This window comes from Aptenodytes patagonicus, chromosome 8, assembly GCF_965638725.1.
Source record: "Aptenodytes patagonicus chromosome 8, bAptPat1.pri.cur, whole genome shotgun sequence".
NCBI classification, from domain to species: Eukaryota; Metazoa; Chordata; class Aves; order Sphenisciformes; family Spheniscidae; genus Aptenodytes; species Aptenodytes patagonicus.
Genome location: NC_134956.1, coordinates 12,158,348 through 12,172,933, shown reverse-complemented (window position 1 = coordinate 12,172,933; position 14,586 = coordinate 12,158,348). Strand labels below are relative to the sequence as shown.

The 14,586-nt window shown below is 49.3% G+C and overlaps 1 protein-coding gene across 1 annotated transcript in view; it reads left to right on the top strand.

Annotated features, from left to right (window-relative positions):
* Positions 1 to 14,586, top strand: part of PODXL2 (podocalyxin like 2) — a 35,671-nt gene that overhangs the window by 5,922 nt on the left and 15,163 nt on the right. The window contains exon 2 of the mRNA XM_076346383.1: positions 4,693 to 4,986. Within this exon, the coding sequence (XP_076202498.1) occupies positions 4,693 to 4,986 (294 nt within the window). The remainder of the gene's footprint in view (positions 1 to 4,692; positions 4,987 to 14,586) is intronic.

The following is a 14,586-nucleotide window of genomic DNA, read 5'->3' as shown; positions in this document are numbered from 1 at the left end:
GCTGGATACAGAAACGACTTATTTCCTCTTTCACTTCTAGTCCTATTCAGTAGGCCAGTTGGGAGCTTTTAAACAGCTGCCCTGTCCTGTGGAGAGGTGGCTTGCCTTGTGGCAAAGGGATAAAGTGGTTCTTGGTCGGCTAACATAGAAAATACTTTGGGGTTCTTTTAGAATTGTTTAGAAATGTGAAACTGCTCTTATTCACAGCAGTTTGGGAGAGAGATGGCAGATGTTCTTTCCTCAGTTGTTTTTTTTTTTCTGCTGTTGAGCGAAACTCCCCCATCTGCCTTGTCCGGGGCTGTTGCATCGAATCCTCTGCTGAGCTGAACAGAGCAAGCTTTGCTACTTTGACTTGGAAGAGTTTTCTGAGGGGCCAGTGGGGTCAGCAACTAGCAAACTCATTTCATCTGTGTATCCTCCTGGCTGGCTCTTTTCCAGTAGCCTTGGAAAGATAACACTGCACTATTATTCCCTGTTGTTGAAATCACCCCATTCTGCTCTTTACAGAGGTGAAGCATGTTCTGCAAGGTCAGCGTTACCTCCACGTGTCACCTTTGTGGGTGCTAGCAGCTGGAGAGCTCGCAGCCAGCGTGGGAGCTCCCATGCTGATTTTGGTGCTCTCTGCCTTTGTTCCCTCTCCCCCCTCCACCTACCTCTCCCACTTTCTCTCCTTTCTCGCCCCTCCTCTGTCTGATCTGGGGAGGGTTTTTCCTCCCATGCTCACACAGCCCTGCCGTTTCCCCGAAGGCTGGCTGCCCTCTTTAGCATGCAGAGCCTCATCTCCTCCAGGTTATGCAGAGGTGCCGCAAAAATAGAAATGAGACACAAACGCCCCATTGAAGCAGCTGGCGAGCTCTGGCTCCGTTCCCTGCTCCCTCCCATCTGTAATTGCAGGGCTTTATTCGTTTGTGTTTCTTTATTCCTATCGCTTGATCTGCCTTTTAGAATACAAAATTGGGAGACTGATGGCTGATAGAAGTCATCTAGTCCCTGCTCCCCATCCTAGGAGGAAAATGGCTAGCCACTGATGTCTTGGGCGTTAGATTTCCTTCTCTTGGCTGTGCTCCTCTGCCTCCCAGCTCAGCTCGTGCTTTGATTCTTTCTTTGCCTTGGAGTTGACAGCTGCGTTGAGCTCCTTTACGAGATGCTTGGAAGAGAGGGGGAAGGTGGCAAATCTTGGGTCTGCGGTTTGGCACCCCAAGCCTTTGAGTTTTTGCTGCAGGTGCAAAAGGTATGAAGTGGTGTCAGGATGCTGTCTGGAGAGGTACCGGTTTGTACGCTGGTGCAATGGTGCTGTTAGCCCTGTGGCATTCAGGCTGGTGCTGGCACGGAGGGTTCCCCCAAGCCAGCCTCTGCATCCTGTGCCTGTGGATCAGGCCCCAAGGTGTTGTCTTATTCCAGGTCCACCCCAGGAGAAACCTGGCTTGCTCAGGCTGTGAGCGTCATTAATGACTCATTCTTAGGGATGAGGTGGTGTAGTTTTATCTTGGGCTGAGGAGAGCAGAGCATCCCAGTAAACAAGATAATGCAGCTTAGTGGGTTTTAACTGGGTAAACACTTCAGAGTTAAATGAGGGTAAACAAACTCCCAGGATCTGAGCTTCCCGCATGGACGGGATTATCTCTCTGGGTGCCCTGGTTCACCTGCCATGAGATGTCTGTTGTAGAGGTGGTGGGATGGGCTGTGGCTGAGCTCTGGAGGCAGCCCAAACGGGGTGTAGCTGATGGAAACAGAGGCTTGAGCCAGTCTTTGGAGCTGGCGCAGGGTTACATTTTGAGGCTTTGCCCAGCTGGCTAGCGGACCCGGGATGTGTATTGTAGCGTGGCTGGAAAGCCAAGGCGCCACATCAGCCACGTCTCTGCTAATGAGAGTCGGGGGAAAATGAGGCATTGGGGTGGATAAAGAGCTGATGTAGGATCCAGGCAGTCAGTTGCAGTCCCAACTACAGCAAATTTTCCATGTGGCCTTGGACCTGCCATGGTCTCTCCCCATCTTTCTGCTTCCCTTTTCTGGATAACTTTGAGAATAATGTTCCCTTTCTTCCCCTCGCTGCTGTCTGTCATGTTTGCTTAAGCTGTAAGCTCCTCAAAAGACAAGTGCTCTCTCCACTGGACTGCACGGGGCTCAGCAGTGCTCTCTGTTAGTGATGCAGGTGTCTTGTGTCAGCCTGGGGAAGCCCAGTCTAGGCACCATCACATTGGAGCCTGATGAGCACCACAGAATCGGCACACGGGCTGGCCTGGCCAGGTCTTTCTGGATCTGTGCTCGTGCACAAGAGACGTGCAAACTCTCATTTCCAGCCATGGACTTCACTGTGTGTGCACAACTCACAGGGAGCTGGCCCATCCCCAGGGATGCCCAGAGGTGCTTTGGTTGGCTCCGTGATGCTGCAGTAGCTTCCTTCCCCTTTGATACTCTGCCTCTGTTGCCATTCCCTTTTTGTTGCTGCACTGGCCTCACCTGATCTTGCCTTGGATCAATAGAACAAAATAAACGAGATTGAGAAGTGCTGAAGCCTGGCCCAAGTGTATATGGGAAAGAGTAACCAATATTGGATTTTGCTCAGTTCAGAGAATAGTGGAGGAAGGTGGAGAGGGTCAGAGCAGGCAGAAGGCTTGAGAAATGCATTTCTGGCTTCCAACATTCCCAGGACAGGTTTGGTAATCAGCCTGGCAAGTGAGCAGCAACTCCCAAACTTTTTGTGCTAACAAGCCAATGTTTTCAGTGAAAGCACCAGGGCCAACCCATCTGCCATTGCCCCATAGCTCATCTTGGCGCTTGCCCTGATTTGAATTTGTCCTTCTGGGATGTGGAGTCGTAGGGCGTAGTGGTGGGAAGGAACCTTGGGAGGTTGCCTAGTCTGTGCCCTTGCCTGAAGGCAGTTCAGCTCTGCTTAAATCATTTCAGACCACATGTATCCAGATCTGCGTGCAGCATCCAGGTGATGTCTCAGCAGTGCTTTGTAAAATCTCTCTATTTCTAATACTTCAGGACTGTGCAGGCATTTTCACATCTGCATTCCAGTGATATCTCAGGGCTGTTTCTAATACAGGAGTTTCTCCTCTTAAGACATTTCTAATGGATGGTTTCCTATCTTGTATCAGAAATGTTTGGTGCTAGTTCTTCAGGTGGTGACTTATCACTTTGTACTATTTCTTTTCATAATATTTCTGTTATTTCCATTCTCAAGATCACCTAGCTGTACCTACGGTCTTTCTGTGCAGTGAGGATGTCTCCTCGCTTTGTGTCCTTGGCTCATTTCATTATCATGTTCCTAATGTTTGTTCCAAGGTCGCTTAAGAAAATGTTAAAGAACAGCAGATCCAAGGACAGACCTTGAGGAATTCCACTAATAGCCTCCCTCTAGCACAAGCCTCTGTCATTTTTCATATAGCCAATGCCTTACAGTTGCCTTGCAGTTTTCCTGCTCATCGGTGTCTTTTCTTGCCTCTCTTGTAATTCTGCATGAGGCACTGTATCAGATATTTTACTGAAGTCCAGATGGATTAGATCTGCTGCATTTCTCCTGTCCAGAAAATCAGTTATCAAAGAAAAATACCAAATTAGTCTTCATTTCAGCTTATTCAATTAGTTCAGTTCAGTGACTAGTTCATTAAGAACTGAGAAACTGAGTATGAGCTGAGAAAGCGGGAAAACTTGTCCTTTTTTCTTCTAATCTATGAATAAAAATCAGCTGTGAGAGGATGAGATCTTCTAGTTGTAATGTGCTGAAGAACAGAGGGCTAAGAAGCAATTGGTTCAGTTCACCCAAATTAGTTACTTTGCTTGCTTAACAAAAATGTTTTAAATGTAAAATATGTTTTGGTAATCTCATTTTTTCCTTATGTCTCCATATTTATCATGGTATTTATCGGCTGAATAAAGCCAAGTTCCAGGTGCTGTTTTCTTGCATTTTGATTGAAGTTCAATATGCATGTGAATGTACCTTGACACAAATCACAATTAAAGTCTCATCTAGGGTTCAAGAAGTGTCAGTCAAACCTTCTAATAGATAAAATGGAAATAACAAAGATATAATTGTTGAAAGAAAAGTGTAAAATGCAACCTGCCTCCCTGGTTAGCGTTAGGTAGATGTTTGCTGTTGGTACATTTTAATTCTTACCTGTGACAGTCAGCCCCTCCTTATGAAAACAAAATGTGAATGCAAAATGAAGTTCAGAACAATGACTTAACAATAGATTTCCATCCTGCTGATCTAAAACATGATTAATATTGGTGATGTAAATAATTTTGGTTTAAATCAGTCCCCCTGCATATAATATAGCTGCAGATCAGGAGCGCTACGGTGAAATCTTGCCTGGGTGACAGTCGGATAGGAAACTGTCATTGGCTTCACAGGGCCAGAATTTCATGGCTTAAGTATAAGACCTTCCACCTCCTCTCCAGGACGGGTGATTGACAAGGCACCCCATCCTTTCAAAGAGGCAAAAAACCTCAGAGGGTGATTGGCACCAACTCATCCTGGATGTGAATGCTCCTCTGCGTGGTTGTGGGTGTTTCCCAAAATACCCTGATTTTCCTCATCAGCTAAGAGCACAGCCCATCTGAGGGGCACGTTACCCCGCAGGCAGGTGTGTGCAGCAGGTTGGTTTGGCAGGAGCAGGCTGCGAGGAGAAGACAAGCCCAGTGGGTGTCAGTCCTATCTGATATGGATTTACTGTCATTATACAGGGACCTTGTGCCTCTGCCTTGCCTCCTCGGAGGAGCCAACTGCTGATGGCCTCACATCAACTTCCCTGCTGGAATTTGCCATGATGTCACACCTGGAGGCCATGAATTCCCACGAGCAAACCAGCCCAGAGGCTGCAGAGCCTGATCTTGCCCCTGGCTCTCTGCATGCTGCCGCGGGATCAGGCTTTGCCAGCGAGGAGAATGAGGAGTCCAAGATCTTACAGCCCCCGCAGTACTTCTGGGAAGATGGGGGAGAGCTCAATGACTCCAGCCTGGACTTGGGACCAGCAACGGGTAGGTTATTTTTACCCCATTTTTCTTCCCCGCTCTGCAGGGACTCTGGGGAGGTGGAAGGATGCAGGGATCTGTCTTCCTGCTTTGACACAACTCTCGCTAAGAGGGCCTGAGATTAAGTGTCAGCTCTATTTTCTCACCTCAGTGCCTGATGTGTCCCCAGTGAACCCTGAGCAAGCACAGGCTTTAGAAACCAAGTTACAGCTGAGCCTTTATTACTGAGCTGCTATGAGCTGGGAAAAGTATTGCCTCCACCTAGTTTCCCATTGCCTCCTGCCCTTCTTTCTCTCTCTCTCCTTCCCGCTTTTATGCTCTCTTCTCTCCCTTCTTTCTGTTGTTGTCAATTAAGCACAACCTAAAGGTCTCAAGACCCCAGCTCAGAGATCAAGGCCATCTTGGGGTTTGAGTCAAAGATGGGTTCCCTGGGCCAAATTCTGGATTCCTCACTTTGTGACTTCAGCGGGGATTTGGCCTGAGAGAAGACAGCAGGTTTTCCTCCTTGGGCAGCTGTCCTGTTGCCTACCCTGTCCTGCCTGCTTCCTGGCGAGTCATGGCCAAAATGAGTTTCATTAGCATTTGAGCTTGCTTTCCTCTGTGGAGTGTTTTTTGAGACTACTGAGTCCCCTCAGTGGTCTCCCCCAAGCCCGTCATTGGCTTTGAGATGCTCTCAGGGAGAGGGATGGGAGGAAGGAGGAGGAGCGTTGCAGGGTTTCCAGTAGCTTAGGAGATTATTTCACATGCTCCTGCTCTTAAGTGTCATGTGGGGCATGTATTAAGTGTTACCCAGGGGCCAGGCTTCAGCCTTATCCCTCCTCCCTTATCCGGTATCACTGCCTCCCTCTCAGCAGGTCTGACTGAGGTCTGCAATTAGAAAGCACAACTCTTGTTTTATCTTCACTCCTATTTCTGTGACCTTAAAGACCTGTGCTCACACAGGGCTGAGGGCTGCCGCAGTGCTATGGCTCAGGCTGCCTGCTGGGGCACAGTGCACGCTATGCGGGGCAAGGGCCATCCCAGCTTAGGTCTCCAAAGCCCTTTGCTCACTAACATTTCTGCTAAACTCATCTGGCTGTGGTCTTGCTGCCCTGCAGCTCATGTGGCCCCCGGGGCACTTGCAGGCCTGGCCGTGGGGAAGCTGTGCAGATGCTGCCTCTGCAGCAATGCTGGGGGCGGATGGTGCGTGTTCCTACCAGCGCATCCTTGGGACATGCTCTGGCTTAGCCGCTCTCACGCGCTGGCAGCGTGCTCAGCGGTGCTTTTATTTGTGTGCCAGCAGGCACCTGCATGTACTCACAGATCTGGACGTGACTTGGAGAACAGCATGTGCTTGTGCATTGAGAGCGAGATGCGCTGGGTACCGAACCCAGCCTCGCCTCTTGCACATGCCTCGCCCCATTTGTATGCAGAACACGCTCCTCTCTCCTTCCGTTCTTGCCTGCAGTGCTTTCCTGCATGAACAGATGTGCTCTTTCAGCTGTCCTTTACGTGTACCCTGCCCTATCCACTGCCCAGCTAACCACTTCTGTGCTTCCAAGCACTGTTTTTTCCCCTGGCCGTTGCTGTGTCCAGAGCTTGTGTCTCAGTGGCATTTCAGAACCTTGGTTAATAGAACAGTTTGAATTATTCAAGAGCTGGGAGAGCATTTCTACTTAAAATTTAATTAGAAACCTGCTGTGTGTCATTTTACAATAAAGGATATTGTAATAGCATCCCTAAATTGGGCAGCCTTCTCCTGTCATGCAAAGCCTGTGCATGAGGAATGCACACAACCAATGGATCTTACGTGCTGCATGTGTGACAGATGCCATGTGATACCTTGTAGAACTGTGTGATGACATCTGTTAGGTTATTTTCAACATATAAATCCCTTAAACAGTTTCAAACAGCTGCTGTTTAAGAAAAAAAAAAAGTTTATGGTATAAGTTTTCCTTATGTGGGATTTCTCTCCGAACGACAGAGGGCTAAGGAGAATCTCCATCCTTTATTGGATGCGGGGGGAAACAAAGTGACAAACGATGAGGAAAAGGCTGAGGTACTTAATGCCGCCTTTGCCTCAGTCTTTAATAGTAAGACCAGTTGTTCTCCGGGTACCCAGCCCCCTGAGCTGGAAGACAGGGTCGGGGAGCAGAATGAAGCCCCCATAATCCAAGGGGAAATGGTTAGTGACTTGCTACACCACCTAGACACACACAAGTCTATGGGGCCCGTTGGGATCCACCCAAGGGTGCTGAGGGAGCTGGCAGAAGTGCTCGCCAAGCCACTTTCAATCCTTTATCAGCAGTCCCGGCTAACCAGGGAGGTCCCAGTTGAGTGGAGGTTAGCAAATGTGACGCCCATCTACAGGAAGGGCCAGAAGGACGATCTGGGGGACTACAGGCCTGTCAGTCTGACCTCGGTGCCCGGGAAGGTTATGGAGCAGATCACCTTGAGTGCCATCACATGGCACGTACAGGACAACCAGGTGATCAGGCCCAGTCAGCATGGGTTTGTGAAAGGCAAGTCCTGCTTGACCAACCTGATCTCCTTCTATGACAAGGTGACCCGCTTAGTGGACGAGGGAAAGGCTGTGTCTACCTAGACTTTAGTAAAGTCTTTGACACAGTTTCCCACAGCATTCTCCTGAAGAAACTGTCTGCTCAATGGCTTGGATGGGCGTACTCTTCGCTGGGTAAAAATCTGGCTGGATGGCCAGGCCCAAAGAGTGGTGGTGAATGGAGTTACATCCAGTTGGCAGCTGGTCACAAGTGGTGTTCCCCAGGGCTCAGTACTGGGGCCAGTTCTGTTTAATATCTTTATCAATGATCTGGACGAGGGGATCAAGTGCACCCTCAGTAAGTTTACAGATGACACCAAGTTGGGCGGGAGTGTTGATCTGCTCGAGGGTAGGAAGGCTCTGCAGAGGGACCTGGACAGGCTGGATCGATGGGCCCAGGCCAGTTGTATGAGGTTCAACAAGGCCAAGTGCCGGGTCCTGCACTTGGGTCACAATGACCCCATGCAACACTACAGGCTTGGGGAAGAGTGGCTGGAAAGCTGCCTGGTGGAAAAGGACCTGGGGGTGCTGGTCGACAGCCGGCTGAACATGAGCCGGCAGTGTGCCCAGGTGGCCAAGAAGACCAATGGCATCCTGGCCTGTATCAGAAATAGTGTGGCCAGCAGGAGTAGGGAAGTGATCGTGCCCCTGTGCTCGGCCCTGGTGAGGCCGCACCTCGAATACTGTGTTCAGTTTTGGGCCCCTCACTACAAGAAGGACGTTGAGGTGCTGGAGCGTGTCCAGAGAAGGGCAACGAGGCTGGTGAGGGGTCTGGAGAACAAGTCTGATGAGGAGCGGCTGAGGGAACTGGGGTTGTTTAGCCTGGAGAAAAGGAGGCTGAGGGGAGACCTCATCGCTCTCTACAACTACCTGAAAGGAGGTTGTAGCGAGGTGGGTGTTGGTCTCTTCTCCCAAGTAACAAGCGATAGGACAAGAGGAAACAGCCTCAAGTTGTGCCAGGGGAGGTTTAGATTGGATATTAGGAAAAATTTCTTCACCGAAAGGGTTGTCAAGCATTGGAAGAGGCTGCCCAGGGAAGTGGTTGAGTCCCCATCCCTGGAGGTGTTTGAAAGACATGTAGATGTGGTGCTTAGGGACATGGGTTAGTGGTGGACTTGGCAGTGCTAGATTAATGGTTGGACTTGATGATCTTAGAGGTCTTTTCCAACCTAAATGATTCTATGATTCTATGACAGTGAAGTGTAGCCTGGCATAGTTGGTAGCTCTGTCCCAGGCAGAGATTTGAGACCCTGTATCAATCAAGGCACAAAACAAGATTGTTATACTATTGGAGAGAAAAAATTTCCTGCTATGAAAGGAGACCTGTGCTGGCTTCTTTCTCTGTTTGGTGTAAAGATATTGGGCCTGGAATTGGTGGTGGTCTTGCAGATAGGCCAGATCTCCTGAGATTTCAAAGCTGTATTAGTCATCTCTCTTTTTTTTTTTTTTTAATGTCCTTCTGAAGTCTGTGTGGGGAGACTCCCCTGCCTTTGTGTGACTTTGAGGCTGCAAGAGATAAAAAGTAATAACAATCTGCAGCTGCTGCTCTTTTTTTTTTTTTAAGTGCACTCGAACATCCTTTAAAAATATTTCTGGAAAACATGTGGCATCTAGGGCCACCTGTTAGTCCGTTAGAAAGTGAGAACAAACTCCCACTGGCAGGGCACAGCTCAGCCTGGGGCTCTGATTCTCCTGAATAATGTACTTTTGCTGATTTATGCTATGGAACAGTAAATCTATATTGACATCAGTGAGCGCCAGCCCGCGGAAGGACCCTGAGATTTGTCTCATTCTGTCTGAGTGTGCACAAAAGTGCACGCTTGTATGTGTGCTTATCCATGCACAGCTGCTACCCAGTGGAGCTGCATCTGGAAGAGATGGATTACGTCTGGTGGGAATGCGGATGCCATATCCTTACGGAAAGAAGCAGCGTGTGACTTATACTTCAGCCAAGAGGCAAGTCAGTGGAGCTGTGAACCTGTTACTTCTGCATTCCACTAACTTCAGGCTGCCAGGGAACCCAGAAGCATCTCAGGTTGTAGTTTGGGTTTGGCTGCTTTGGTTCACCTTTGGTATCAAGTTGGCCTGAGCCACGGATCAACCCTGAAGATAGAGTGGACCTGCAGGGACTCACATTTGGCCCTCCTTGTCCTCCTTTCCCTTCTTCCCATCTTCCCCATCTTGTTTTGCCTGGAGGCTTCCAATCCCCTGTGTTTCCTACTGTCACACTGGATTTCCTGAGCAACAGATGCAACATCTCTTCTACCTTTAGGGCTAGGAGATGGGAGTCATTAGGGCTGCGGGTCCCTTTGAGTCCCTGATTTTTAGTGAAAGAGTTATATGGTGGCGTATCCATCCTGGAGTGCTCCCTGGTTCGCACCTCTCGATGTTCTCCTTTGGCCAGTCAGAACACAGTGCCCCATGTGTTCCCCTTCCAGTGAAGGCTCTAGGTTGAGGCAGTCTAATCATTAATTGCTGGGAAGTGCAGGCTCCCAAAAACTGATACAAGACTTGTGAATGTCTGGTGAATGAAGGCACTTAATCCCTGTCCTCCCTCACCCAACAGCTGAGCCTCCAAAGATTGGAGTGCATCATCACATCTTCCAGTGTGATGGTGGGCTAGCATGAAGCTCGCTTCGTTACAGCCAGGGTCTGCTCTTTTAGCTCCAAGGTTGTGCCTTTGAAGACCAAGGTATGACTGTGCTAGGAGCTATCAAATCTAGTCTTACAGGTTGGTGATTCACTAGGATGGCATGTGGCACTTTGGGGGGGGGGCGTGGGGAATTGTAATCTTTTAATTATTCATAGCAATTAGCAGAAGGGATTCTCAGGAGAGCTAGAATGAGGGATAGCAGGACAGACAAGTTAGAAGGACTGTATTCAAAGAAAAATAAGTTTTCTGACCAGCTAATGGGATAAAATATCTTCCATCCCCAACTCTTCTCTGATAGTGCGATTCACTTCCTTCCATGATTAATTACTTGCCTCTGGCCAGAGAGATCCCGGTATCTCTCAGCCTTACTGAAATCTGCTGCCTCTTCATCCAGACTGACAGCAAATCTGCAGTTCTTAATACCATCTTCAACCCAAGCATTAATGAAATGAAGCACCTGGTAAAGACTGTCTACATAAGAAGCTTAGTGCTGAGCAGCCCCCTGCCTGAGCTCAGCTCCCAGGATGCCTCTTGTTTATGCTCTGGCTTAGTGTGCACTGACATGTTAGGTGATCTATCTTGGGACGAGCCATGTCAACCAAGACATTGCTGGCAAAGGCTGACCTGTGACAAAGACAGTTTCTCTTTGCATAGAGTTATTCTGGTGCAGCTATCCCTGACCGACTCTGTGTTTGGGTAAGGGTGGCTTATTCTGGCCTTATTGCAGTTCATACACTGAACAGGAAAAAGGCATGGGGCTATTTGGGAACAGCTGTAGCACTTGGTGCCCAGTCTCTACCTGAAGCAAATTCCAAGCATAATGAGACCTAACCACTTTGCTACCCTGGGTCTCTCTTTTAGCTATGATCTCTTTTGTGTGTGTGGACCCGTCTTGGAGTCGCAGATAGTAACTTCTTCTAGCTCTTCTGGAAGATTAGGATATTAGCCCCAACTGGCTCAATTCCAGCACCAGTAATTGCATTTTGCCTCTTTAAAATCCCCCTGCAGTTTCAATCAGATGGAGTATGCCTTTTGGCAGTAAGCCTCACTGCTCTATACTGCAAAACCGTGAGTGGATACCACCTCAGACCTGGCTGCATTATAAGCAGTGAGTAGAGTGCACCTTGGACTTCCTGAAGTTGGCACCTGCTTTAGTGTGAATGGTGCTATCTGGCTGTGTTGTTGTGGTGGGAGCCCAGGAATGTTCTTGCCTTTATTACAGTGCCTTCTAGTTATCAGTAATTCAATCACTGGTTAACATGATCTTCCAGTTTAATCCAATAAAGACCTTATGGTCAGGTTATGTGTACTAAAAGCAATGAGGGTCACCCTTTTTCTGAGCTGTTGCAGTTGCTTTAAACAGCTCATAGTGGCAAATACAGGGTAGGGAACCTTGTAGGGCAGTAACCAGCTCTTCCGAATGAAGGAGAAGCAGAAATGTAATGAATTAAATGTCTGGCAGAGGAGTCATGCTTTGGCACAGTGCCAAATGTTGGCTCATCTGGTGTCAAGGAAGTTTCGGTATTGATTGCAGAGGAAGCAGGACATCGCCTAAATGGCAGCTCTTGCAGAGGTTTGGAGCTCATGTTCACCTCTCCCAGGGCAAATCATCTCCCCAGGCAAAGGAAATGAATCTATGTGACCCAGACCTAGGTCTGCTGGGAGATGCAAAGGGCAGGACTTGGAGTGGCAGGAGGGCTGTGCAAGATCGTTTCTTTAGAAAATAGTGCCTGAGGGTCTTTGCAAGAGAGCTTGGAAGATAAAAGCTGGAGGGGGTTGGGGGAGGCGAAGACAGCTGGATGCTGCAATGTGAGTAATATAATTACTGGTGGAAAGCATTAAGGGGTGTAGCTAAGGATGTGGTGGCAAGGAGGTGAGGTGGAGGTGTGGAATTTCATATCGGTGAACCAGACTCCCAAGGGGATGGTATGACTGAGAAGCTCTGGGACAGAACGTGACGTGGAGCTGTGGCTGCCTGCTACACTCTTTGGCCAGAGATGCTGAGACAGTTTCCTGATTCCAGTGGGCAGTTCTCCTGAGCTGTCCCCCTCTGCGATCAGGCTGGCTCCATCATGGCTTGGCTGCTCTTGTTTGTGGCTGGAAGGGGTACGTGGCACATGAAACCTCTGCGTGTGGCCACAAGTTCCTCTTGTGCTCCAACCTACTGCTGATCTTGGTGGGAGACTTACAGAGTAGACCCTGGCAGGGAAGGAGCTGATGACGTGCAGTTACTACCTCTTCCCTTCCCAGGCACCCTTCTCTTTGGCAGCGCTCTGCTTCCTCACTGAAGTTTAATGAGCTGATAAACCAGCCTGACGAATCTGGCACTGCAGCCAGCTCCATAATACCTGTCTCCTTTAACAGAAAACTCTGCCCCACTTCTGCAGCAGGAGCACAGGTCACCTGAGTCTGTCTGGCCTCTCTGTTCTGTGGTTGCTGTTTTTCTCCACAAAAGCTGGTGGGGATGGGAGTGGATAGCACTGGCATAGGTAGGTGGGAAGGTCTGTGGGTGCACTTCCATGTGCCCAGGGCGTGGGACCCAGGTGAAGAGGGTCAGCCGAAGGGAGAGGACAACCAGGTGGGCCAGTGGGTTGCAGGGTCTAAAAGACCACTTGCTGAAGAGGAACTGCTAGCTGAATGTTGGAAGGAGCTGCTAAAAATGGGAGATACTCTTTGAGTCCCCTTAGGGCTGGGGTGAAGGGGAATCAAGGGAAATGCCGAAAAGACTCTTCCAGTGGGGAAGCTCTTAGCTCTGCATTACACAGATGAGTGACAGAAACCAGCTTGTCTGGAAGGAGTCTTGGGAAGAAGATGCTGGGACTAGCTTAGTGGCTGGGATCATACCAAGGAGGTGGACAGGGTGCAAAAATTCCTTCAAATCATAGAAGAGGGATGTAAACTAAGAAAATATGAGTGCCTTAAAGAGACCTGATCTTGAGAAGTGGACAAGACGCCCTTGGTAGTGAGACAGTAGGAGGTGGTTCCAGACAGCAACCAAGTGTCTAGCTGGAAAGTCTGGAAGGAAGGATTGACTCACCATCCCTGAACCTCTGAACCTGGAAAGTGATTGAACCCCTTTGGGAACTGGGTTGTACAGAGAATTCCTTGTTTTAAGGAGCACAAACCAGCACAACTCTGACCAAAATGCCTAGAGTTTCACTGTTCTCCATGCGAATCTGAGTAACAGCCCTCGCAAGATTTGAGGGGAGTTGAGGTTATAATCAGTGGGGTCTTATGAATCAGACAGGAGAAGGATGCTCACAGCTTAGCATGCAGGATAGTGGAGAGACTGGTTGCAAGTGGGGATGTTAACTCAATTACCAGTGAGTGTGAGGATTCCTGTGTCTGCTTCTGCCTTGTTGATTTGTTGGCCCAGAGAAGCAGCTCAGGTTTCTGTCTTTGGCTGCCTTGTAAGACAGAAGCCTGCTGGGAGAAAGTGGGATGGGTTCTCCCTGAGCTTCCATCGCCCTGGAGAGATGGCAGAGGCGGCAGTCCTTCTGGCGTCCTTAGATCTTGGTGGAAAGGCAGCATGGCTGCACCACGTGGGGCTTTCCCCCACAGGAGCTAGCTAATCTGTGACAGAGCACCTTGAGGAAAGGTCGAATGTGTGACTTCAAAGGAGAGCTGACAGGCCAGGAGCATTTCTAGCTCCCATGGGGCAAACTGCTCCTTTTTCCTGGTTTGTTTTTCTGCTGTGCCCATCTGCCAGTTCTTACTCTCCTCCAGGTGGGAAGAGGGGCAGGGAAGAGAGGAGGTGCAGAGGAGTCGAGAATAGATGAGAGTGTCTTTAGGCAAAGGAGATGGCAGATTGGATCACTGATCCTTGAAAATAACATCTCATCTGACAGGGCCGTGTTTAAGGGGTGAAACCCTCACTTTACACTCACAGCACATCAGGGCAGGCAGGGTTCCTGCTGAGGTTAGTGTTTTTGGTGCAAATCCTGAGTATCCCTGCAGCAGGAGGAGCAGCAGAGCCCTGGGAGATGCACTAAACCCTCACCATCTGTCTGAAGAGGGTCCCGACCTAATGTCCTCAATCCTGTGGTCTGTGGCTGTTCCTGCCGCTAACCACCATCCGCCTAGCAAGGCAGTAACTGTGTCTGCAGACATTGGGACGTGTAGCTGTTGGTAAGGGCCTTTGGGAAGACCGATGCCAGGCAGTGGAGGGGAGATGTTTTTTGTTTGTGCTGCCGCTGATTGCTCTTACCAGCCTCCTTGCCCTCTGAGGGAGCATCACCAGGTAGGCTGTTGGGTAGCAGTAGTCTTTTAATCCTCAGGGTCTTTGGGTAGAGTCTCAGTCAGGATGGGTGCTCTCTATTGAAACACAGCAGCAAAGTGGACATTGTTTCTGCCTGCGGTGGTCAGTAGATCTCAGTGGCCTGTTTGCAGCCAGAAATGGGAGACAGTCACCACA